A 26,668-nucleotide genomic window follows, 5' to 3' on the forward strand; every position below is an offset into this window, starting at 1 on the left:
TGTTGACCTGGGAGACATCAACATATTTCTCATAAAGAATGGGCATATTAATCAAGCCTGAGAAAGGAATCTCCAGATCTTTCTACATAAATCATCCAAAGCCCACAAATGGATCAACATTTTCTGAATGGGTATCTGCTGGACAATAGTCTTAAACTTGTCCGTCAAAGTAGAACATTGAGGAATTTCTTAGTTTTCCAGAAACACTTCTGAGAGCCTTTGACACACACACACACACAAAAAAGGCAACTTGATCAAAATTTAGTTGACCCATTGGGTTGGTTGATTAAACAAATATGAAGAACTCTGCTTTAACTTGTGCTGTTCTGTGGTAGAGTATGGCTCCCTGGATGCCTAAGTATGGCAGAACACACAGGTGTGGCGTTCTTGTCCTGACACTGGGTTTGTCCCATCCTTCAGCCCTTTTGAGATAAGAAGCTCTGTCTTGAAGAGTTTGCTCCTGAAGAAGTAACTCTTCACATCTACCTTTGCACAGCAATGCCTCCAATTCACCAAGGTAAGGGCTTGCTGCACAGCCCCTCACGTGCACAAATTCCTGTGAAGCACCCCCAGATGATACAAATTCCTGCGAAGCAGTACCACCAGATGAAAGAGGTGACAAGAGCGTGAGAACATTGAGGGGTGTAACAAGTGCTGGACCCATAAGAAAGTCAACAGCTCATGGACTTTCTGTTGACTCATTGTACCAGGGAGGCCTCAGCAGGGCCTTCCCGTTTTGGCAAACGCGGTCAGTCGGGAGATGGAAGGCACGTATCTGCCGTTGGCAGCGACCCTCGAGGGCTGCTTAGTTTATTTTACGGCGAAGGCATCGAACCAAGGAAGTTCGGACGGGAAAGAAACGCGTGCATTCGCGACACGGCGTTGCTCGCACATATGGCACCGCAGTAGGGCGATGGGTTGGGAGATGGTGGAGCCCACGGACGAGCGGAGCCCGGAGGGTCGGGCAGGGACGAGCACTTGGGGGAGGGGGGTGCTCGGGGAAGCGACGCACGTGCGTGGGGCCCCATGTCGTCCCAACACCACCCCCTCAAGCTCCCCCTTTCTCCAAACTCCGCGTCCGTCCCGCGGACACCCCCCCCACACACACCCAGCGCGGTTTCCCGGGCGCGGCCCCGGGCGGGCGCGCGCCCCCGCCGCCCCCCCGCCCGCCGCCGGGCTCAGCTGAGCAGACAATGGGAGATCAAAGCCGGCGGGGGGAGGAAGGACCGGAGGAGGAGGAGGAGGAGGATGGTGCCGGGCGGGGGGGGGGCGGCTGGTGGAGCCGGCGGGGCGGAGAGCGGTGGTTGCGTGTGGCGCTGCCTCTCTGCGCTCGATTAGTGTTCCTGGGGAGGGAGCGAGCGAGCGTAGCCGGGGCCGGCCGGAGGGGTGCGGGGTGGGGGGGAACGCGAGCGCGCGTGTGAGGGTGTGCGCGGGGGCGCGCGGGCCAGGGCGTGCGCGGGGGCGCGCGTTGTGTGTGTGCGCGGGGGCGCGCCTTGTGCGTGCGCGCCGGGCTGTGCGAGGGCGAGCGGGGAGAAGCGAGCGAGTTGCGCAGCTGCCGTGCGCGCACCCCCCCCGCCGCCGCCGCCGCCGCCGCCAGCAGCAGCAGCAGCAGCGGCAGCAGCAGCAGCACCTCACTGGCATTTAACGAGCGGAGCTGCTAGTTGCGCTGGAGAGAGACGCGCAGGGAGGAGGAGGAAGAAGAAGAAGAGGAGGAGGAGGAAAAGGAGGAGGAGGAGGAGGAGGAGGGAAAGAGGAGGAGGAGGGAGAGGGAGGAGGAGAAGAAGAAGAAAAAGAAGAAGAAGAAGAAGACGAGGAGGCAGAAGAGGAGGAGGAGGCCAAACGGACACCAACTGAAACAAAAGTATTTCCAAACCAGCACCCAACTCCACCTTGTGAGGGCTCCCCCAGCATGGCTTCCGAGGAACTCTACGAGGTAAGAGCCCCCGATCCCCGCCGGCCCTGCCCCCGGCCCCGCCGGCCACCGCACCCCACCCCACCCCGCTCGGGAGCCTTTTTGTTGCTCCCCGGGAGCGCCGCCGGGCTTGTCACCCACACTTGCGGCGGGTGCTGCCCCTTCGCGCTGGGCCCGGCGCCTGCGTGTGTGCCCAGCCTGGCCCCCCGCCCCCCCTGCCCTCCCCAGTTTTGCGGGAGGAGGACGGAAATGTGACTGAAAGGAGGAGACGGCAAAGTGTTACCGTGGCCTGCACTGCCCCCCCCCCCCCCCCCCCGCTTTCCCCACGTTCACACAACACTTTGAGTCCAGCAGGAGCAGAGGGGGTGCTGGATGGGGCGAGCGGCGCTGACAGCCCCGGCAAGCGAGCACGCCGGAGTGCGAGCCCGGCGCTGTGCAAAAATGTGTGCAAAGCCGAGTTATTGCCTCTGTCCGGCCCGGGGGGGGGTGTCGGGGTGGGGGGGAGGACTGAGGGTCTCTCCTCTTGGATTTGTGTCTGTACCAAGGTCCCGTGCCACCATCGTGTCCCTTGGCCGTGCAGCAAGCTACGGCGATGCAAAATATTAAAATTTAAACTCGGCTCTTCGTGCTCCAACCATACGGTTGAGGTTGCAAGGGAAGCCCCAAAACGATTGAAAGTTAAGGCTCTGACACGCCATCCCTCACTCGTCGCTCGGGAGGTGGTCAAAGGGTGTGCTGACGGGAGAGGAAGGTTTTGGGGTGAAGAACGGAGCGAGGTGACAGCCTAACTTTGGATTTCCTGTCTTATGTGTGGCAATTTCACATCCTTGCCCTTGGTTGAAAAGCATCATGGTTCTCTTGGATTGAACTTCCTTGTTTTTATTTTTACAAGAAGTCATCCTTGGGAGTGAAAAGCTGTTGTTGTTTTGGAGCCGTTCTTGCCTTTTAGGTAAAGAAGTGGCCACCCAAAACCAAAAATGGTCTTATCTTGTAGTTAATATGCATCCAGGCAGTGATCTATTAAAAAAAAATATATCCAGAGGCTGGAATTGTAAGGTCAAAGAGAGAACAGACAGCCTTCAGGACGCTTGACAGAAGATGTCTTACTGTACTGTTGGTGCACATGTATCTCTCGTTAATGGAGTTACATGCCAGTGAAAGGTGCCCCTGGTGGGCTTATATTCGAAGCAAGTTGACTGCCAAGCAGAGGTGCTGAACCGATAGACTAGAAAGAAGACTGAAGGCCTGTATTCCCAAGACAGATAAATCATAGTTAATTGCTTTGGCAAGTTTCCCCATCCTCATAATGTGGCTTAAGCCAATCTTGAAGGGATCATCCCTGGAAGTAGGAGAGAAATTTAGAGACCACTCTGCATCCGAAGGGATTGCCAAAAACTTGCTTTGACTTTGGAAGAACTTCTGTTGGGTTTGTGGAGTTTGGCCCATAGACTCTGATGTGACCAGTACTTGCTCTTAGTGCGTTGCTGTGTTTGATCAAAGATGGACAATAGGATATTGGTTTCAACAGGCATAAAGAAATGACCAGAAGAATTCTATTTGCTGGGCATTGGGCTGAAGCTGAGTGACCGTTGTGCATGACTCTTCTTGGTGGTCTTAAGTTGTTTTCAAAATGTTGACTTGTACAAAAGTCTCAGTAGTCTGTCGAGCATGGCCGTCCTCACTTGGCACGTGGTGTGTGATGGCTATTGGGCAAAATCCTCTTTTGCAAACCACCTGAAGAGATAAACTACTTCTTTAATTTTAAAAATGAGACACATTCTTTAATCGTGTAAGTGCAAAGTTTGATTGAGATGCCGAAGTTGTTAATGCTCTTGGACTCGGATGTGGTCAAGGTGTCTTTTTTTTCTAGATTGCTCGTTTTTGACAAGTTTTGTCTTATGATGAATTTTCTAACCATATTTGAAAAATCATAAAATAATAAATAATTCAAATGTAGTGAGCACTAATTTGGGAAGGACATAGCTGCAGGTTAATGTGAAATGTTAACTATTTAGTAATTTAAACTGTTATGTGAACTGCCCAGGGTATTGACTGGGACTTTACTTCTGTTTCATGGTTATTTTCTTTAGAGTTCATGCCATACAATAGTCTTTGAATCTGGTGTTTGAAATCCAGTACCATTTGTTATACCTCTCTTTTTCCTTCTGAATCTGGATCTGGTGTCTTGATCAAAAAAAAATGTATAATCTATTTGGAATTGTTAGCCTAAGTACGAATGCCAGCTACTCCTGCTGATATGTGTCATGGTTCTTCCAAAATACAAATAAAAATTCCTCTTATAAAAAAATGAAGGTAAGTTTTTTTTTTTCTTTTTTTAAAGGATTCATTTGTTTATGGGATTATTTTTACTCTGGATATCATCTCTGGAGAGAGGGAGCTGATCTCTATGTAGGCCAGTGATTTGGAATTCAAAGATCAAGCCCTTGAAATGTTCAAACAGGCTGGAAGGATGACTGTTGGTCTGACTGTATATCCTCTATGCTGCTTGTTCCTGGGCTGTATATCCTCCATGTCATGTGTTCCTGAGCACACAGGAGAGGTTGTGGTAATGACTACCTGCCTTTTTTTTTTTTTTTTTTTGAGAGGGTAGAAGATCTGAAGAAAATATGGAACTGTATTGAGAAAAATTAAAGAGACTCTTTTTTCTATACGGAAAATGAAACAATTGGTCATGTTTCCAGCCTCTATGGGTGAGGCGAATAGCATAGTTTTTCTGTTTGTAAGTTTGATTCTTCAAGTGACAATTTGTTTCTTAGTGAGGTGGACAGACATGGAGAAACTGGTGAACAAGATAGGTAAAGGAAAACATAGGAAAAGGTGCCATTGTATTTGGATTTCCACAAGTTTTTTCAATAGGGATTGACATCTTAGGGCATCTCTCTTCATATCTGCGTTGCTGTGGTTTCTGGAAAGTCCTTTGTACATCCCTTTGGGCGAATAGTGGGGCTACTTTCTTTTTCACTGTGACAACTTTCGTTTAGTGACTGTTTCCCACCAGTTGAAATTGTGTTGATTATTCTCCTTATCTTCTCTGGAGTAATTAGAAGTAGGGTATCCACCTCATTTAGAAGGTTATTTTGAAAGCAAACTATGTTTGCTCTCACTGCAGTCGAATCCCTTGACCTCCTTTGGCAAAGTCTTGTAGTGATGTCTGGGATTGAAGTCATTCTGAGTTGTGGTTGGCATGACAAGTTTGTTTGATGAAATGTGGAAATGATTCCATACAAGTGCTCTCCAGGACAACTGTGTGTTGGCCAGCAGGTCAGACGTACCAAATGGCATCTGGTGGACAACTAGTAACTCTGTGCTGAATTTGGAAGAGTCTCTTTCTCATAAAATTTATTAACTTTTTTTTGTATTAGATGTGGTGGAAATGTATCAAAGTTCTCTGTCTGTGGGCATTGTATCTAGTTAAAGTGCCAAGTGTTTCTATTTTTCCTCTGAGGATTACTGGTACAGGGGATGGTATAAATGGCCCATTGGTTTAATTTATGTAACCGCAGTTCGGCTTGGGCCATGATTGCTAGTCATATCACAACATTTTTACTGGGTTTTACCAGAAGTAAGCAAAACAGTTTGTGTGAACTTTGCAAGTACACCTATGCATTGATGCCTTTTCCATGAAAATATTACAGGTTAACATACTTGAAGTCTTGTAGTTCAAAATTATACATTTTTGTATGTTTTATAAAATGGAAAATGTCTTTTTTTTTTTTTTAATTCTTCAAGTGTCTTGCAAAATACATATGCATTTTTTTTCATCCTGGTGTCTGGTATTCTCAAGGTGATTCTTCACTTCCAATGATGATTCAGTATTTTTGGTTTTATTTTTAGAACTAAGGCCTTTGACATTAAATTATACAGATACAGCGAAATTACAAACTGAAAGAAATTTAAGGAGCAACTGCCTGAAGTTCTATGGCCTTGCACTAAGCTATATGTCAGGTTTAATCACCTAATAAGTAAGACCCAAAGACACGTATTCCAAGAAAATTTAAACTTTGTGTATACGGTAGCGGCCACAAGTCAAAAAAAGTGGTCCTGTGGGCTGTTCTTCGTATACTAGGCTAGTTTTTTAAATAATAGAGTGTAGAAAATTGGAGGAGAAATGCTGTCATTTTGCTGAAAATTTGATACTGTATAGGAGTTACCCACTTAAACCCAGAGTTTCTCTCACAGTCCTAGTAACACTGCAGTAATTGAACCTTCATCATGTTTTGTGTGCATTTACTGGGAAGTTTAAACATTTGTTTTGCTTAAGTTAACTGAAAGGGTAAATCCATTATCTACCGTACACAGCTCGGAGTTTGTTGTAATTTCTTATAGTTACTTGATGAAAAATTGCTATTAACAACAAATTAGAATTGGCTGTTTGGGCAATAGCTGTCTTTTTCCTCATTGAAATGGTTTTTTTTAATTCAACCTATCTTGCAGGAAGTCCAAATTGTCTTGGGATCTGTCTTCTGCTGCTTGTCTCTGATGTGCTGATTCCCAAGATCTTGGTTAAAGATCTTGTTCATAAAGGAGGTCTTATAGTCATTGAGATGTAATGCCTGAGTTTTTGCAATTTTATTTTGACAAGTGGTGCAAATGTTACTGCTTGTTTCAGGCAAGGTAAAAGACTAAGACTTGCTTGACTGACCCTACCCAACTAAACAAGACTAGGAATTTACATTAGACCTGTTTGTATTGCTTTCACCCCTTAGGAACTATACATCTGACTTAAAATAGAAGTGAGGATTAGCTGTTCTTCCCCCATTGGTGACTTTCACTTCTTTAAACCAGATCATGAATGCAAGAGCACTGCAGAAATGGAACCATCATATCTACTGCAAGAAGCTTGACTTTTCCATGTCCCTTGCCAGGCTGCTTTTCGCCAGCTTGAATTAGCCCCAGAGCTCTGGACAAAATCGAGAAGGTCTGGTGCCCTGTCTTCTGCTGCTGCCACAGGGGGAATGCCTGAGCTCCCCCTGGGATTTCCTCCAGTATGCTCTGCCCTCTGCAGTGTCACTGGCCTGGCAAGGCTCTAGGCTGCTCCCGGAGGGAGTTCAAGCACACGTGTGCAAAGGAATGAACTTCTGCCTGTGTCTTGTGTAGAACTGCAAGTGGTTCACAGATAAAGAGATGTTTTAGCAGTTTTTATGCATGAAACTCATTTGTACCTACATGCACAAAATAGGTATATTGAGAAAATATATGTTTTTAATTTTTTTCTGTGTGACTTACTTTGAATTGCCCATGTCCATCACAGAAAAAAAAAAAGATGGGAGGCAGAGGAAGTGGGAAAGGGGGAGAGATGCACCATCCATAAAGCATGTAAAGCTCTGATAATTCTTACCTTCACAGTCCCTGACTTTTACTGTGATTTAATTTCTTGAGTTTTTTGGTCAATCAGAGATTTACTGCTGCGGTGCCGGTTACGTTTAGAGTTACAGAATAATTACTTCCAACTTGCAAGACTGCTATCGCAGAAGGTTGCTTCCACTATGCTGATGTTCAGTAGCTCTTGAATGAGGATGAATTATCAGACACAAAGGACTTAATGAGACACACCACAGCCCCTTGTTCCTCAGGAAGGTTGGCATAGCTGGAACAGCATCAGTGGTGCTGTGTCCCTTTCAGGCTTCTCAGTAGGTGCAGCTTCATTTCTTCCCGACTGCTGCAGCATTTCTGACCTGTGCCGAAGTGGTAGAAAAAACAAGTTACTAACAGTTATGCTTTCATCTTATTCAACCAGAATGACTTCTTAAATATGTGATAACTGGATGTGCAGATCTGATGGATCTAACAGATATGCAGGCCTGTAATGCCACTCTTATTCTTCTGTAATAAATTCCAAATCTGCTGTTACTGGGCAGTTTATTGTTTTTGTGTATCTGTTGGAGCTCCACAAACTGTGTTTGCAGGGTTAAAAGGGATGCTCAAGTCACTCCCTGTTCACTTCTTCTGTGCCTTTGAGGTTTTTGATGACATGGGATAGATAACTTTATTGTTCAAGAAGTACAGGCTTGATTATTTTTTTTAATCTTAGAGTAAAACATTTATAATTTACATATTAAACACACCATGTGCTTTCTCTGACAGTCTATTGTTAGACTAGAAAATACTTTAAAAGTTCTGTATTTTTCATTATCAATTGCATTTTCCAAAGCTGTAGTATCTTTCTTAGAAGAGCTTTTATTTTTCTAATTTTTGATGGACTTTTAATATTTACACACAAGAATTTTGTGTTCTTTGAAACCCTTTCTTTGAACCTCTCTTTGTATTACGTAGAGGAAAAGAAAATTAGCATGTTACCGGCTTAGTACACTATTAAGGGAAGAATATACTGTTTTCATAAACATCCTCAGAAGATTTACGTGTGTCCCTTAATGGTGACCTGTGGTAGATATTTTTCAAGGCACCTATGAATATATATGAATACATAGAATGGATATGGATTAAAAACCATTTTTTAATCATAGATTTCCATTTTTAAATTATTTTGAAGCCACTTTGGTAGCATTAGCTGCAAAATAAAGCAACTATTTTCTAATTATCTTTTAACTGTCTATTAGTTACATTTAATAATGAGACTACCGTAACATAGTTTTATTGTGATTCCTTAGTGAGGCTTCACATTTTGTAATCACAGTACATAAAATAAATTAGTATAGCTCTGATCAAATCTTCCTTCTTGGCCGTGTTATGTCTGAGGGTTTGTTTGTTTTATTTCTTTTGTGGGGAAAGATAAGGTATGTGTTTTAAGTGGCCTAACCACATTTGTAGTTGTGCCTCTCTAACTCTTCTGCCCCCACAGTTTCTGAAGGTTTCATGCCTTTTAAGGAAGTTAGGTGTTAATGCTCAGACTGATTGTCATAGTAGCATCTCAAAAATCAAATTCCGGAGTTTTTTTTTTAATATCCTAGGTTGACAGGGAAGGAAGAATACATACTTTTTTTTTTTTAAGTGACTTTGTGATTTTAATTTTGCAGAGACATTTAAATACTTCTCTAAGCATCTCCACTTCCTGTAGAATACTGGTTTATGGAAATTTTCTTGGTTTAGGTAATTTGGCTTTAGTTTGAAGATGTCAATTTAAAGCAAGTTGTGGGAAGTATGTTATGATGTATTTATCACAGAAAAATATTAGATGTACATTTTGTAAATATGTATGTAGGGGAACCAGTGGGGTCCATTCTTAAGAGTGTTGAAATGGATATACCTTAACTCCAAAATACTTTCCTGACTGTGATGTGTTGAATGTTCTACTCAGTCAGAGATCTGTAGCTTTTGAAGTTTTTTCCATTAAATGCAGTTCTTCAGTGAAGCATTATCAGGATATTAATAACTTTTTTGTTACCAATAACTAGATATATGAGGGATGCAAAGCAATTCAAAGTAAATTTGTGAAAATTAGCTGGATTACAGTTTGGCTAGTTGTTAAATCGTGCTAGTTTGTTGTGTTTTGATTTCAGCACCGTATTTTCCCCAGTTATATGTGTGTATAAAACATAGCTCCTCCTAGTGCAGTGTAACTCTTCCACTTTGCTTTAGTGGCCTAGGTTACTTACAAGGTTAAAACTAACAGACCTGGGATTGTGTCTAAAACGAAATAATGAGAATGTAAGACTATAGGTTCTTACACAAAAGATCCACCCAGTTCAGCTTCCTGATTCCTATGACAGGTCCATAATGTCTTACTGTAGAGGAAAAAGTGGGAAACGTGACACAGCAATAGTCATTGGGAGCTTTCATGGCTGGTTTTGTTGGGAGAAGGCAGATTTCGGCCTTGGTTATAAAATGCCAGCAGCATGACCTGAGCTGCCCAGCCGTTCATAGCCCACCTTCGTTCCCTGCGCGTATCTGCCCGAGGGTTGCGGCTGCAGGCTCGGGAAAAGGCAGGGGCACATCTGTGGATAGAGCCATTCTGTGCCCATTTCTGTTGATCCTGGCAGGATGTGGTGTAAGGAGAACGATGTGATTGCCGGGTTGTTCAGTTGTGGTAGCACAATTGTTCCTTGGGCTAAACTTTCATCATTTTCTCTTCAGACAATATTTCTAAACACTCACAGAGGTCTTCTTCAGTTGTTGGAGTTTAAGGCATTTGTGTAGGTATTTTCTGAGTCATAACCACAGAATACGTTGGTGTTACTGAACTCTATTAATTTGTACTTAAATTTTTCAAGAAGAGGTTGTTAGCTTATGTGATCAAACAGAACAGAAACACTGTGTGGAACCTAAAATCATCAGCAGTGTATGCTCCAGATGCCTGCAGAGTCTTCAGTGGAGATTTGATGTGCTTAAGTATTCCATCCCAAAAAAACGTCTAGCTAGCAGCTTTGTGAGTAGACTCCTAGTCTAGAAAATTTGGAAAGAGGAATATGCCCAGAGAATAAAACAAATTGTCATAGCACTTGTAATAATAATTCTAAGAATTAATCTCATTATTTGAAATTAGTACTGTTTTGTGAGTGTAAGTATACACCACAGTAGACTGTACTGGAGTAAAATATATCCCTCACTCATCATGGCTGAGCTTCGCGAACGAAGATTTGGGAAATTAGGAAGATTGATCGAAAACTTCTGAAAACAGAAAAAAAACTGTTTTTTTCTTCTCTGTAGGCTTTTTACCATATAGTAACTCTATACCATAACTCTTAGGTGACCACTAATGTTTTCAAGGCTGATGCTCTTTTTCTCGCTTGTTTGGGTCACAGATAAGGACCAAACTTCATCTTGGATTAATAGTGCTTTCTAAGAACAAAGAAACATAAAGTAAAAGGAATTATGTTTGCATCAGACTGAGAATCTTGAGCTTTTGTTCTGTATTTTTCTGTGGAATTAGATCGTAAATATAGTTGTTCTATATAGAAATATTCAAAGCAACTCAACTGTGAGCATTTCCAGCTAAACAGTTTCTAATGCCTCCTGAAAGGCTTGCTGTAGATCTTCCCCAGCTCGCCACCCTCCTTTGCAGCTGAAGGAGTAACTAGATGTCCAAGCATTCCCAAGGGCAACAGAAATGAGTGCAGTTTTAGAGCAGTCAATCAATTTTCACTTCTGATATTGCAAGGTCAGAATTTTCAAAGATAAAATTTAAACTGTTGGTGCACATCAGGTTTTTTATAGTATATGTATGTGGCTAGAGAAGGTTAAAGCCCAGCTTACAAGTTGTTTTCAAATGTGTTCTTTCCTTTGTGTGGTTCATATGCTTAGTGTTATGTACTTCATGTTTGGATTTGATTGTACAAAAGGGACTATGTTGAGTGGGAGAGTAAAGGACACTTGATCTCTATTTGGTTTTAATTTGAAAAAAACTTCCATAAGACACTGCAATATGGAAGTCTAGGGCAAGTTTATTATCGTATGACTTTTGAGAGACATTGACTTCCAGAGAATTAACATTGGAATAAGCTGTATTTTCACCCAGGTAATCAAGCAATGACGATCAATAACAACAAAGAATTTTCTCCCACATGCCAATGGCAAATAAGGTAGCTTCCTGTTTCAAAAGTTCCATCAGTGTTTCAGATTCTATTTCACTCACGTTAGAGACATCTCTCTTCTATCAGGGCAGCTCCTTAATTGATTTGTTTTTCCTGTCTCCCACATTGTATTCATCACATCTCCTGAGATTTGTGCTGATTTATTTAAACCACCCAAGAAAAAAATATCAAGTTCTGAATGAGAAGATGGAAATCACTGTATTTAAGGATGCATCTCTGAGATGTAGCATTGTAGGACTGTTAAAACATGGAAGCTGGTACATCAAGCAGTTGCTGATTTTGACAGCTTATGTTCCATGACTACAGAAGCCCAATGGATATAAAGGATTACTACTTCACAAATCCTTAAAACCATACAAAGATGGAATCTTGCTCTTATTTTCATCAGCAGGATACATGTGTGGTAGATACACGCAGGATACATGTATGCAGACTGTACCATGCTTCTCTACTTTCTTATCAGTAAAGGTTTAATAACAGGGTTGTCTTTTACTGGATATTTTTAAAATGCGTATTGAGATAAATCATTCAAACACGTTATCTTTAAAACCAATTCTTTACAATGATCAATTTCGATTTTAAGTTCAGTTTTACCCTGAAACTGGTGCAACGCAGAACAAGCATATTGAATAAAATGGTGTTTTAGAGGTTACCTGTGCATGCCATGAAACATGGATTTAGTGAGGATATAGAATGAACACTAGGACATCATGTGGTTTATGTCCCCATGAATGTTAGGTTTTAATCCACTCATAGTGGCAGGTGAAACTGTGCTGTTGTTCATTTATACCTATGTTATTTTCCTCCGTTTATCCAGATAAAATAATTTGCTATGCTCTAATTCTTCGTGTCTTTGGATACTTATGAAAAGGAAGGAATGATGCACAAATATCAGTTGTTAAATAGCATGTGATATGTTTTTTCAGTACAAGAAGATCTTAGTTAAACATAATACTGGCATTGGTCTGTAAAATGTGAAGCTGTTTATTGCTGTGTGTTATTTGAATATATTCAGTATTAATTGAATTATTCAATGCTAAAGTCCTTAGTCAAGTAATTACAACCTAGTTTATTCTAAAGAATTTTGTCCTTCACACTTGAGCATATATATATATATCTCTAATCAAAGCTATGAAACGTAACAAAACCCGTTCATTGCATGCACACAAAATAATTTCTGTATTATGGCATTCTTAGTGTCAGAGAAAAATAATGTTCTTTGGCTGTGGATATTTTCATAAATAATGGGAATTAATGAGAGTCATCATTCTAATGTATATATCTGTATATATGGGTTTATTATTTCTATTAGTAAAATAATGCTTTATTTGGCTTTTTATTTTTTCTTGTGTACACTTGCTTATATTTATGAAGCTTGAACTAAGATGTGACTAAAAGTGATTAATTTGGGAAAAGGGATTTTATATCTTTATATGCTAAATAAAGTCTTAAAGTATACTGAGACATAGTAAATTATGAGAAGGGGAAGAAGAAAGTGGCGATTGACTGTGGAACCATGTAATAATTTTGTGTTCTGCTTTTCACTAAATGAACGCTCCCTTTCTATTAATTTGTACCTTTTGTCAAACATTTGAGTTTTACCTTCCCAATGTCTTTTCAATACCTGTCTCCCTCATTTGCAGTCAAGCCATCAGAAAAATCTTTCTCCATCCAGTTGTTCAGGAAAGGGCACTTTCAGTGTGGAATTAGTTGTCTATTGTGTAAAGCAAGGATGCTTTCTATTTTTCTGCAAGAATCTGAAACTTGGTTATGTAGTGGAAGAAAGGCCTATCTGTTAAAACTGGTTTATCTTTTGTAGAAAGATGGGTAGGCAGAGGTTGTTGGGGAACAATGGAGGCTCTAATCATTAGGACACCTGAACACTGTCTCAAAAAATGTAATTCTCTCTATTCTCTGTCACAGTCTAGCATTGAGCATATCACTCAGACTAAGTATTTCAGAGATGATTGCCAATCATTTGATCATCTCCCCGACAAAGTTTGAATCCCTGAGCCAAAGCACAAGCAAAATAAAGCCTTTTATCTTTTTTGTTTTTCTTTTTTCCCCCAAGTAAATATTGTCAGAACGTCTTAGAATTAAGTAGAGCAGGCTAATTGGGTCTTACAGTGAGAAGCCATGCTACAACTACAAGCTACAGACAAGCCTGTCTCCCTTTTAAGTTGGGTTTTGGTTTGGTTTGACTTTGGTGGGGCTAACTGCAGAGGTATTCAACTAGCATGCAGCATTATCTTTGATGTCCTCAGCAGTCAGTGATGAGGGTCATCCAGAAGGCCATTTAGACCATTTAAGTGAAATTCCTCTAAAAGGTCATCAGACTTGATCCCCTTTCTCTACAAAACGGTATAGAAAGGCTAGTTGGGTTAATTTAGTCAGTTAAGTTAAATATCCTTAAATCTGGCCTCCTAAGCACTGAGGTTTTGTTTCCTTTTTCTACAGTCTTCTGATCCTAATGCTGGATAATACCCAACTTTTCATTCATTACAGATCTTCCCTTGGGACTGTAAACTGTGTTAGTAGGTGAATGTTTTTAAGGGATTGTGCTGTTGAAGTATAAAGAGTTTAAGCACAGCACTATGGTGTTTAGGCACCCCACTATGGGGAGCTACTAGACTCTAAGTTAAGGTTTGTTATCTGAGTGATAGTAACTGATGGAGTTATGTTTTTAAATAATAATTGTTGTATTTTACTTCCTTTTACATTAAATCTCGGAAGGTATTGGGGTGGCAGCACTTTATGATTGACTTCAGCAGGTCCTTGCTCCAATTACTCAGCTGTTCCTTCTGTTGAGCCATAGCAGCAGCATGGCCATGTGTTAAGAGGATTGGAAAATTGATCTGGCATAATTGAAAACAACCAAACAAAAAACCCTGCCTTGAAAATGTTTATTTGGCTGAAGCAGTTCCTCAGTCTGGTTCTGTGCATGGCCATGTTTGCCCAGATGATGAAGCAGGTGTGGAAGGTCGTTGGAGCTGTTAAGCCTCTGAGTGATGGCCACAAAAGAACAGCCTCAGTGAGCAAGCCCTGAGACCACTGGGAAGAACTTTGTGTATCCTGACAGTGTTTGTGTCAGTTTTTCTCTTAATGTTTCTTTGAATGGCGTGATGTTTAACATTTAGGTTTGAAACATACTACACGTTAAGGAAGGAGACTATTCTTTGTCCACTTTCAGCTGTGAGTACTAGGGCTCTCTTCTCTACAGCTTAAACAAATTTAGGTGCCTTGCTTTCCATCACCGTGTTCTCCAGCAAACCACTCATTCTTCCTCCTTTCTTTGCACCAACACCGATTTTTGTTGCTGGGTCAAGTGAATGCTGATTAAGGAAGCTTGCCTAGCTGAAGGTTGCCCACTGCTTTTGTAGAAATAGTTTCCTGGCAATTTACTGACTGGCTAATGTTGAAATCCAAGAGGTGCCACTTCAAGTGAAGGAACAGGAATATATGGCATATTTGAAGGGAGATAGGAGGAGAAAATGGGTTAGATGTGGAGAGATGGTTGCAGCAGTGACTTAGTTCTGTTAAAAAAAAAAGAGAATCTGTCAAACTGCATGCTTAATTTGCAGCTGGATCAGCTCGCTGGACAGACTTGCAGTGCAGCTGCACAGCTTCTTGCCCTTGGCTTGAGCTGACTCAGAGCCTGTGTCCCCAGACTCCACCTTGAGGTCATGCAGCACATGCAGGGGTGGGGTGAGGAGAAGATGCTGTGCTGTATGTTTGAGTGACTGGTTACGCTTCTGTTTATTGTGAGAATGGAAAACTCGTGCTTGCAATAAGTTGTGATTCCAGTTACTTCCCAGTGCTGCATACCTGCTACAGTTCCCTGAATTTTACTTTAAGCATAGCAGTTACAAAGTTTGCTGAAACTTTTTATTACTTTTGCTGTGCCACGGAAGTAATGAAAAGCCTGCAGGGGAGTAAGGTTGTATTTTCCTTGTCCACCGTGATGATATTGTAATATGCTCTGAGGCTGTTGTGCAAACCCAGTCTGAAGATGCAGGTGATATACAAGTATAGTTAAAAATATAATTTATTTCTAAGGATTCTAGTTATTCACTGAGTGGGCAGTGGGCAGGGAGTGGGATGAGACAGGATGTCTCCTTGTAGTTGAGCTTGCTTTGAGCTGCATTTCATTTAAAATGCTGATATTCATAGAGATTATTTTTAGCCACTCCAATGGAACTAAAGTTCAGAGTAAAAGTGCTGTCAATATCTTTCCGGTAGAAAAACTTATGCTTTAATTACTTTTGGTTTCAGTTTCACGAGAGGAGGAGCAAATTATTTTCACTTTGAGTGTGTTTACTTGAAGGTGGGAAAACTGATAAGGAAAGTAAACTGCGTTGCTCTCTAACTCCTTCCAATATATAAATAAAAACTGGTTAGGAAAGAAAAACATCTACTAATATTAGACTACAAGGCTAGTGCTGTGTTACGGAAGGATTTGGGAACGTAGAGATATAGAGTAATTGAGTGAGAATTTAGAAAGCAGCTTGAGTACTTTAAGTGCCCCAAATGCAGTGTTCTCAGTTCTCTGTGTGTGTGTAAGCCCCTTATTTTGCTTATATTAAGTAAAAATATTTTGTCAATTATTTAGGTGCAGATAAAACTTAATTAAGAAATTTATTATTTCTAAATGTTAAATATTATTATAAAATAGTAGATTATGTATTCAGCATTTAAAAGACAATTTTATTAAAAATATTTAATATATTTATTACAAATTCTGCGTTTGTATGCAGTTTGAAAACATAAAATATTGGTAATTTCTGGGTTGTAGCACACAAAAATTAAAATTGCCTGAATGTACATTCAGATGACTCATTGTTTTAACAGTTGCAAGTAGCAATAAGTTTAAAAGCTCTACTTTACTCCTAAACCAGGACAGTTTAGTGGCATTGCCAGCCATTGATATTGATTCTTCATTTAGTTTTAAAAAATAACAAACAACAAATTATTAAATAAATAATTTAAAAGTACAAAACAAGATTACAGTCAGTTTAAAAAATATCTGTTGATCATGGTCTGGAAAGAGTCTAATATATTTAAATCTATTTATTTGTCAACAAAGTATTTAAAACAAACCCCAAACCAAACACCGAATACTCTATAGACTGCTTATGTGAAAATTACTAAAGTCAAATAAACTTTCACTATGCTACACTTATTGAGTGCCACACTTTAGTAAGAGCAAAATCAAATTATAAAATTAGGCCATTATTATTGCCCCTTCCATTTTTCTTCTGTGTTTTGATTCTTAACGTTGGTTTAACAGTCAACCTGGCCTAGGCACTGGCTTCTTTACATCCAGAAAACAAGGAATAAAATATTGCATTCTGGTTTTGATTTATCACAAGGTAAAAGCAATTAAATAAAGTGTTTGCTTAAGGGTGCAAAGTTGCCTCAGAAAGTTCTGTAACGTCTGAATTTTCTTTTTTTAGGGACAGAGGCACATTTTCCTGAGATTTATATGATAGGGGAATCTTTATTTAAATGTCTAGATGCAAAGAAAACATGCGTTGTTATTTCAGAGTGATTACATTAGGTAATTGTTATTAACATTTTCTTGGAGTTACTGATATGTGCAGGTCATTCACCATACTTTTCTGAGAATAAGAAATTCCATTTCTTCAATTTTACTCTTTTGACAAAAATGAAATTAAATATAAGAACACTTCCATGAAAACAATCAGCACTGATAGTTACCATTGCTTATTTCAATGCTCTATCCAGTACCGACCTTGCCAATAATGCCTTTTGCTAAAGGGATGATTTCCTAGAAATAATATAACACAGATTTTACTGAAATTATAAAGCAAGCAGTTTTGTCTCAAAGTTATACTGCTTAAAAATAAAAGTTACTCAGGCGTTTTGTAATTATTACAATGAAAAGTCATTAGGGATAGATATGAAACTGTCATAGCATAATAAGGGAGAGATGAATATTCAAATGGATGAAGATTCAGAGAAAATGCCATAAGCAGCAGTGGCTATTAACTGCCACAACAAAAAGACCATCCATAGTAGATTATATAAACACTAATCATAAACCTTCTATCCATGGGGTTAAGAACAATGTGAAAGTTGTCTTATCTATTGAGAGCAAAAAAAAGGCCAGTGAAGATGTGTCTACTAGATAGGTATGTTAATAGTTGAGAAGAGATAGAAGTACTGAAAAAAATATTCTGTGATTCTACTGTGAGTCAGACTGCTGTTGTTCTGTGGCCAAAATCTGGATGCTCTGTTCAAAATTTATCGTGACTTACAAAAAATATTTCTTTATTCTGGTAGGAGCAAACAAATTTAATTTTTTCTTTAGTCTACAGAAATCAGGATTTAAAACAAACAAACAAAAAACCCCAACCAACTGAAGATATCCAAGGTATTGGGGTTTGTATTTTTGTTTTGTGTTAATTTTAATTCTTAGAAGTGTAAATGGGATAGGATAGGCTAGTATGTAACATTAAATACTAGACTGGACATGTTAATTTAAAAAAACAACTAGGAGGAGCTGTTGCCTCCCTCGAAGGCATGGAGGCCCTGCAGAGAGACTTGGATAAATTAGAGGACTGGGCAATCACCAACCATATGAAGTTCAACACAGCAAAGTGCCAGGTTCTGCACCTGGGATAGGGCAACCCCAGATGTACAAACAGACTGAGGAACGAGACACTCCACGGAAAGGGACCTGGGGGTCCTGGTTGATGGCAAGTTGAACATGAGTGAGCAGTGCCCTGGCAGCCAGGAGGACCAACCGTGTCCTGGGGGGCATCAGGCAAAGAATTGCCAGCCGGTCAATGGGGGGGATTGTCCCACTCTGCTCTGCACTGGGGTGGCCTCACCTTGAATATTGTGGCGGTTTTGGGCACCACGATGTAAGAAAGACATTAAGCTGTTAGAGAGTGTCCAAAGGAGGGCAATGAAGATAGTGAAGGGCCTTGAGGGGAAGGGCTGTATGAGGAACAGCTGAGGTCACTTGGTCTGTTCAGCCCGGAGAGGAGGAGACTGAGAGGAGACCTCATCACAGTCTTCAACTTTCTTGGTGAGAGGAAGAGGAGGGGCAGACACTGATCTCTTCTCTGTGGTGACCAGCGATGGGACCCAACGGAATGGCCTGAAGTTGTGTAAGGGGAGGTTTAGGTTGGATATGAGAATAGAGACAGAGAAAGGTTCTTCACTCAGAGGGTGGTTGAGCACTGGAACAGGCTCCCCAGGGAAGTGGGCACAGCACCAATCTGCCAGAGTTCAAGAAGCATTTGGATGATACTCTCAGGCACATGGTGTGACTCTTGGGGACAGTTCTGTGCAGGGCTAAGGGTTGGACTTGATAATCCTTGTGGGTCTCTTCCAAATCAGCATATTCTGTGATTCTGTGATAATGATCGCAGAAAGAACTGTAAAAGGCTGAAATGAGAATTGTTCAGCAGAAAATTAAAGAAAACAGAGTCACTGCTTGCCCAGCTGTTCATGACAGTTAGAACTGGTCTGTATTTTTTTCTTTATTCTGAGGCTGAAAGTTTTTCATTGACAAAGATACTCATGTATGTGTAGTAGGCTTTTGTAAGGCACCTTATACAGTACTGCATGGTATTCTGATTTCTGAAATCCATCCCTTTGCTAAGTCAAAATGGCCCATATCAAACACATTTCAAAGTGGTTGATTGACGGATCATAAAACAGCAATAGATTAAGGACATTCGTGTTGGATTTTATAGAAGTCGTTCACAGTCCATTGCTTTGAGGATTTGGATAATGATCTGGAGGAAAATAGAACGTAATCTCTGGCAAAATGCATATGTGCAAAAATTGATGGGTTCATAAGTGTGAAGGATGGTCTGTTCTTCATTAATGGCGATCATTTCAACATATATTAATATAGCTAAAGATATCTGTCTAGACAGTGGGATCATACATGTAGAATGGAGAGTAGTACTTTGGAAAGGAGTAATTTGGTGATACAATACAGTAGCTAAAATGCACATTGCAGTCCGTCGGTATGATTATAGGGGATCCCAAGTGGAATTCGGTGTGCTCTTATTTTGCTGTATAACTCTAGCAAGATGTTAGAAAATTGCATCCCGTTTGAGTTTAAAGTGCAAAAAACCCCAAAACCTAGATAAACTTAAAAAGATTCAAAAGAATGTGTCAGGGACAATTACAAACCGTAAAAACAAGTAAGTCAAGAAACCCTGCTGTACAGTAAGAGCCTGGAGAAGCTCAGTCTATGTAGTTTTTAGCAAAGGGAAGTTTGAGAAGTGACTGATGGCCTTTAAGTACTTATATGGGACAAGATTTCAGGTGGAGTAGTCCTTTAGGTATAGTAGACAAAATAATGGAGCTGAAAGCTGTACTTGGGTGTATTTCTTCTAGCAATATAATAAATTTGAAACTGAAGGCAGTTATCTATCCAAACAGCATATTTAAGGATGTTCTGGATATGTCAGCAGAAAAAAGCTGTGATTTTTTCCAAAAAGATGCCTTTAGTTCAAGCACAGTATGATGACCCAATGCAGGAATTTTGGAGTGAAATTATCTGTTAAACAGAAAGGCAGACTAAATGATCATCTCCTACACAGGTCATCTGCAAAATATGATAAAAGTGTTTTCAGCATCAGTGACACTCTGTACTCAGTTGAAATGTGTGTCTGTATTTTTGATGGGAAGGCTGAAAACAGAGGGGGAAAGGGAGGGTTGGGGATGTAATGAGAGGATATAATAAAGATGAGTTTAATTTTTATGTTACACATACAGAGAAATTAAATATTAAGTACTAAATCAAAATATGTGATCATCCAAGCAACACATACATTTCCATATAGCACTTTGAAAGATTTTTGCATGCTAATTGTGTGCATTAGCAACCAGCTGGGAACAATACCCTGCTATTTGTTAAAGGAGAGACAATAACGTTCTTGGAGACAGGAAAGAATCTACATTGTTAACAGATGACCTGAAAGTTCAGCTCATTGAAAAGGCAAATATTTTGACCAGGAGAGTAATTCTTCCTGTGGAGCAGTGTGAGTTGCTGTGCTTAAGCCCTACACCTATTTTTACCCATGTCACAGCTACTGAGCTTAGTCTTCAACTTACTTCATAAACAGTGTAAAAAAGACTAAGTAGGTCTTTCTTTTTGATAAATATAGAGGTGAATATGTCAGAATCCCCTTTTGCTGTAGTTTTTTTTTTATTTTCTGCAATTTCTACATTGGTTTTAACAGTTCAGGTGTAGATTTTTGACTTCTTGTCACTATCTGCCACATTCTGTTTTGTTAAACTCCAGAAGCACTATTGCACTGGAATAACTGAGGGCAAAAGCTGGAGTTGCATGTGAAATGAAGGCTGTTATGATCAAGGGGAAAAATAGTTACAGCTTTGTTTAAAATCCTGCTTAGAAAGCGTAACCACATACACAAACGTTCCTTGTGTTAGGGTGCATTTTGATAGTTCACCATACCTTTTTAAATAACTAATTTGACACTTTTTAGAAAAACCATTTGACTGATACAAGAAAACGTGAGACAATATAAGTGAAACTGTACCCTCTCTGCTCTGTGATAGAGTTAACTGGCAATGCATAAATATTACCACAAAAAAAAAAAAGATATTTCAAATTCGGCTCCCATGAAATTATAAGATGATTACTTTTGCTTACCTGATAAAGAAGCGTTCATATAAACAAACCACATTTCGGTTAGCCCTTTGTTCATATATACTTGATAATTCTGATAAAACTCTTGTGTCCCTGTGGGGAGGAGGATTGTGAGCTCTCTGGGACAAGAGCTATGCCTAAGTATCTTTTGGGTTTTGATTTTTTGCTTTTTTTTCTTTATAGATTTTGTACCACATTGTAAAAATACTGTTATTTACGTCACAAATTCAAACACTTTAGATTGAGGAAATGACAGATTAATGGTTGCCTGTGAGTTCTTAGTTCTCTTTCTTTTTATCTAATTTATGCACAGACTGGATCATGGGTCCTGTGGTCAGGGAAGAAAACCATTTGCAGTCATAATTAAAAGAGAACTAGAAGGTGCACAGCTAATCTACCCTTTTGGATGAATTCAGTAGGGAGGGGTACTTCCCTTTGGTGCTCCCAGGAGAAAAGTGTAAGCCATAAGCAAAAACCTGACAGGTTTTTGTTCTCCTATTTGTCCTTATTATCAAGGACTAGAGACTCCCATGTATTTCCAAGGCAATGTAGGCTGATATCCTGCCTGCTCCTCATGTCCTCAATTGGATGTCCCCTCTACCACCATGGGCATGCAGGATTCCATACAGAGGCAGGTTTTGGAGTTTATCCATCAGAAAACTCTCCCTCATAACCCCCCACTTCTGCTTTTTTTTTCCCCCTCCTGTTTTGCTTAATAGGGTTAATTTGACGCCAGATTTTCTCCCAGGAGCAGGTTCAATTTAAATTTTGGCAACCCCATGAGTATTGCTTTAAGCAGCCCTGAAAAAGCATCATTGGACTGTTAATCTGCTGAGTTTCAGAAGCTGCTCGCAACTGTAGAGGTGGTATAACTTTTAAACGAGACTGCCATTGTAAGGAAACTTTAAATTTGGCATTATTTCACTACCAACTCCCTTATAATGAAGTATTTTTAAAATAACATGCAAAATTGCATTAAAGGTGTAATAACTTCGTTGAAATACCAACATTTTTGTATTAGTGGTTGGAAGCATCTAAAATGAATTTATGAATTAAAAACCTGAGTTGTATCTGCTTAAAACAAAAATGCAAAGCCCAAATTCTCAATTTGGAAGTTAAACCCCAAACTTTCCAGAAATTTACTGACTTATGACTACCTGTCACCACAAGAGAGCAGAGTTAAAGTTTGGTTTTCTTATAGAATTTGCTCTTTAGTCTTTGCTGTTCAATAATTTTCTTAACTTGGAATGCATATGAGGATCTGATGATGTTGTTGATTTTTTTTCCCTTTGGATAGTAAGAAAAATTATGGAGTAGAGGGACTACTTCTAATAAGCATTGCTGTGTTGCAAACACTAAGTGTTGTGATTATCATAAGTATAAACCTTGTATCCAGCTGTATTGGTAAGGAGATGGTAGTTTTTTCCATACTAACAGACCCATAATTCATAATAATGATTTTATTTTTCTTTGTGTACATGGATTCCAGTTAATGTGCTCAACTTCATGTGCACAGGATCAATTTTATGGGCTCTTACCTGCTTTGTAGAAGCCATTGCCACTTACCTTTCCCCACTTGCATTTGAGTACCTGTTTTTAAGAGAGTAATATATTTTGTGTCCATATAGCTTCTCTAGATGTCTCTTATCAGGCTTACAAAGTGGTAGCAACCTGCCTACAATATCTGTATTTACATCCTCCTTCAGCAGTAGCTTTGTCAATGGAAGAGCAAGTCCACCCGAAAGCATTCAGCGCTGCCCTCTACCTGGGGTTACTGCCCTCTCTGGTTTGCTAGCTGAGCTGCTCACAGGAGCTCTCCCTAATCCAATTCAGTCAAATTGAGCCATGTTAGGAAAGATTTGTTATTTAAATTACTTAAGCTGATCTAGCTTATTTTGACTGGCATGTTTAGGGAGTTCTTATATATGCAGCTCAGCCAGAAGATCTGAGAAGTGGTAACCGTCAGCAGAATGTGATGATAAACTGGGGGCATAAGTGGCAAAGAGCAGGTCTTTCCCAGCTATGCCCAAACTGGTTGATGTATACTCATCTACAGCCTGAAATTTGGGAACCTGCTTTTCCTTCATGGAGAATTCCTAAGTTTTTTTGGCCATTGAAAGAACAGAAATCTGCCAGCACCAGTTCCTCTCTGAGTGCTCCTGTTAGTCACTATTTCACCCAGAACCACCTAGGGTATATTGGCCAGGAGGCTTTGATTGTCCACCTTTGAATGACTGCTGCCAGCATCATTTCATAGTTGAACTAAAGTGCAGGTCTCCCTCTGGTGCCTACTTTGTAAAAGCACAAGATTTTATAATTGGTCTGAGCAATTGAAACCAACTGTATGAAAAGAGAAAGATCTCTTTGTTGTCCTGGTAATAACAGTTCTGAGAGTGCTGACAATAACATTAGACAGTAGACTACTTTTTTTCTTGTGCTACATAGTGCTAATCTACACATAAATTCAGAACTGTGCAGTCACTGTCAGCTGCAACAGTGCTTGTCATCTGCACCTTTTCTGACAGCAAAATCTTCTGTTTGGGAGGTATATTGGTTAGTATGTGGATGTATGGATAATGAATATATGGATATATATGGATATATGGAAATAAACCCAGATAATTTTCATCAGTTTCTAACCTTTTTCACTTTCTTACCAATTCCTGTTAGCTGTCCATTTTTGGAAATTAGTTAACCACACAAACATTGATCTTTCTAATACAACTAGAAGTTTTCTGCTTTGATGGATTTTAATCTAATTTAAAGACCTTATCCCACTGATGGAAAGGCCTAGGCATGAGAACATTGAAAAGAGCACACCACCACGTCCCCAACAAAATACTAAAAACTGGTGTCATCACTGTGGGAGGAATTTTTCATTTACATCACCTTCCACCTCAGGACCTCTGCCCCTTTCAGAGAACCACATTTTGCATAATTAGTCCTACCTCTCACAGCTGTCTATGTGTAAATTTTTCCATTCATATTCCCAAGAACACACAGCACAAATGTTTCTCAGAAATGTCCTGCTTATGCCATATATCAAAAGAACTCCCTGACTTTTGGACTTGGCACCTTTTGATTGTGACTTGCTGACATTGAGAATACCTTGACAATGCCTGCTATCAGCAGGGGGGCTCTCAAAACAAATACAAGTGATGTGTATGACTCAGTCCAGCAAGTTGCTATTTCCTGAAATAAGCCTGTTCTAAAAATGCCCCCAACAATCTTTTAGGAACACAGTTCTAGAGGAATACCGGCTAATGTTTCAGGCACGTGATCTTCTCATCCTTTGTCATGAACCAACACGCCTGAAACCTTCCCTGGTATGAGAAACAAAGCAATATAAAAAACTAGTTTGGACTGCCTAGCATGAGCAAGGTCAGGTTGATGCTTAGAAATGATAAACTGAAGGCAGCCCCCCATCAGGTTACCTGTGTGATACAGTCTTACAGCATGGCGGTCTAACTCTGCGTTTGAAGCTTATGTGGGCGTATCTCTGTGGACAATGTCTAACACAACATCCTGCTTGGCTGCGGTTTAGGTTGCTTTGTTCTAAAGTGGAGGGACAAGGAGCTGTGTGGAACAGGAGTTCGTTGTGGGAAGCCCAATCTTCTTGTGATGTTCATTGCTGTCCATGTGGGGGACAAGCTGGTAGCCCTGGAAAAAAGCCAGGTGGTCTTTTGAATTGCTTTGTGCTTTACTGCTCTTTTGAAATCTGCAGAGGATGATGATGATAAGGTTCTTTTGGGGTTTATACAGGAGCAGAGGTGGTGTCAGCCTTTAGTCTCCCTGTATTTCTCTGTTCCCTTGATATAAAACTACTGTTTCTTCTGACTGTTAGGACATAGTTTTCATATGTATTAAGTCAGTACTGTGACAGGAATGGGGGGAGGAGGCAATATTTTTTGGGGGGAAGATTTTTTTCCAGTGCACTCTCTTCCACTGTGCTGGTTAATCTGTTTTTTCACCTGTATGTGAATCAGGTCCAGAAATTCAGCTAAAACATAAGTATTATCCTTCTCAGCAGAATTAGTTCTCTGGATGGGTACAATGTGCATCTGTGGACACAACTATACCAGTGTCCTTTATTTTTTTTAACTTTAAAAAAAAACCTTAAAACTGTTCTTAAAAGGAAAGAAGCAAGGATGAGCAGGTAGCAGGTTACCCACTGGTAACACTTTTCTGCAAGTTACCATTAAAGGGCTTCTGTTCATTCTCAGCTTGAGCATCTGGCTGTAGCTGATCTTTGTGTTATCCTCTTTTCACGTATTTTTTAAAAATTTTTCTGTAGAAAACAAAAAAAATGTTGAAGAAGCTCTTTCACACTTACTCATTCTGCTTTCAAAAGGAATAAATTGGTCTCAAAATGCTTTATAATTGTGCTGCTGTCTGAGGCAGTTCAGTGACCTCCTCTAAGAGCAAATCAGAGTACTAGATTACTTCTTCATTGCTAGCACTTAGTACCATCTTAAAGTCTGCCCTTGAGTTTAAACAACCTCTCAAAAAAAGACAATCTATGTCCCAGTGGTAGCAGATGTACATGAAGAGGTGGCAAAAGATTGCTTGGAAGGTCTCATTTGTTCAGTGGTATAAGTAATTATTTTGTCCTGGCAGCTCAGATGCTTTATAAGGCTTCTGAACCTTACTCCTCCATTTCCTTCCCAAGAAAACTTCATTTCTTCATGTAGTTGTTTTGTCTTTAAGAATTTATTTGTTTATAATCTTACGAAGTGTCTTGGAATCAGATAAACCCTCTCTAGAATAGTGCGTTCTACAAAATGCACTCAGTGCTGTGGAGGAATATCGTTCAAAAAAGCTTCATAATCTTCATAATAAAATAAAGAAGGCAGTAAAGACTGCTGGAAGGTACCCAAATCTCTGCCAGTGCCAGATTAGGGGAAAGTCTGATGAAATATAGTTGTCCATCTACCTGTTTACTCCTGTCCTAGATCCTTAAACTGGAAATCACAATAAAGATACTGCAGGACAAATAATGAAAAACAGTCTTTTATGTTGAGAACTCAAATTCAGACCTTAGAATGGTTGCTGGGAGGGAGAAGGTGTTCATAATATATTGCACAATTATAAGGATATTTCAAAATATCCAAAAGCTTTTCTTGAGAAAAACACCTTTCTGGATGGCAATACTTAAAGAAGATGAGAATCTTAATGCTGTCCAGTTCCACTGTGTAGACATAATTCTTGTTTAGCCTGAGAGAAGAACGAAGCGATGGTGCAATTCTGTTTCTCAAAATGGCCCTTTTCCTATTTTTTTTTCAGAACTACCTAAATTATTTTTACACACATTTTGAGCAGCTGAGTTTTGCATAGACTTCAGTGAAATTTGAGTGTTACTTGTAATTTGAGCCTATCCATTAGACGACAGTTTTCACTGGGACTTAAGTACAAATTTGATCCTTTGTGAGTACTGACTGAGTTTAGCCAGGAACTAGCATCTAGGTTCTTAAACCACTTCATCCACAGTGTTTTTCCTGCTTTTCCATTTGGCCATTTTACTCCCACCTTCTACTCCAAGTCACTTTCAAATCTGTTATTGCATGCGGTGCTAAAAAGCCACCTGCT

The 26,668-nt window shown here is 40.1% G+C and overlaps 1 protein-coding gene across 2 annotated transcripts in view; it reads left to right on the forward strand.

Moving 5' to 3' along the window:
- Positions 1–1,762: 1,762 nt before the first annotated feature.
- CDYL (chromodomain Y like) overlaps positions 1,763–26,668 on the forward strand; it is a 107,011-nt gene continuing 82,105 nt past the window's right edge. For both annotated transcript variants that reach the window (XM_032692108.1, XM_032692112.1), the window contains exon 1: positions 1,763–1,933. In XM_032692108.1, the coding sequence (XP_032547999.1) occupies positions 1,910–1,933 (24 nt within the window). In that variant the 5' untranslated portion in view covers positions 1,763–1,909. The remainder of the gene's footprint in view (positions 1,934–26,668) is intronic.

The sequence above is a fragment of the Chiroxiphia lanceolata genome, chromosome 1 (assembly GCF_009829145.1).
Source record: "Chiroxiphia lanceolata isolate bChiLan1 chromosome 1, bChiLan1.pri, whole genome shotgun sequence".
In the NCBI taxonomy this organism is placed as follows: Eukaryota; Metazoa; Chordata; class Aves; order Passeriformes; family Pipridae; genus Chiroxiphia; species Chiroxiphia lanceolata.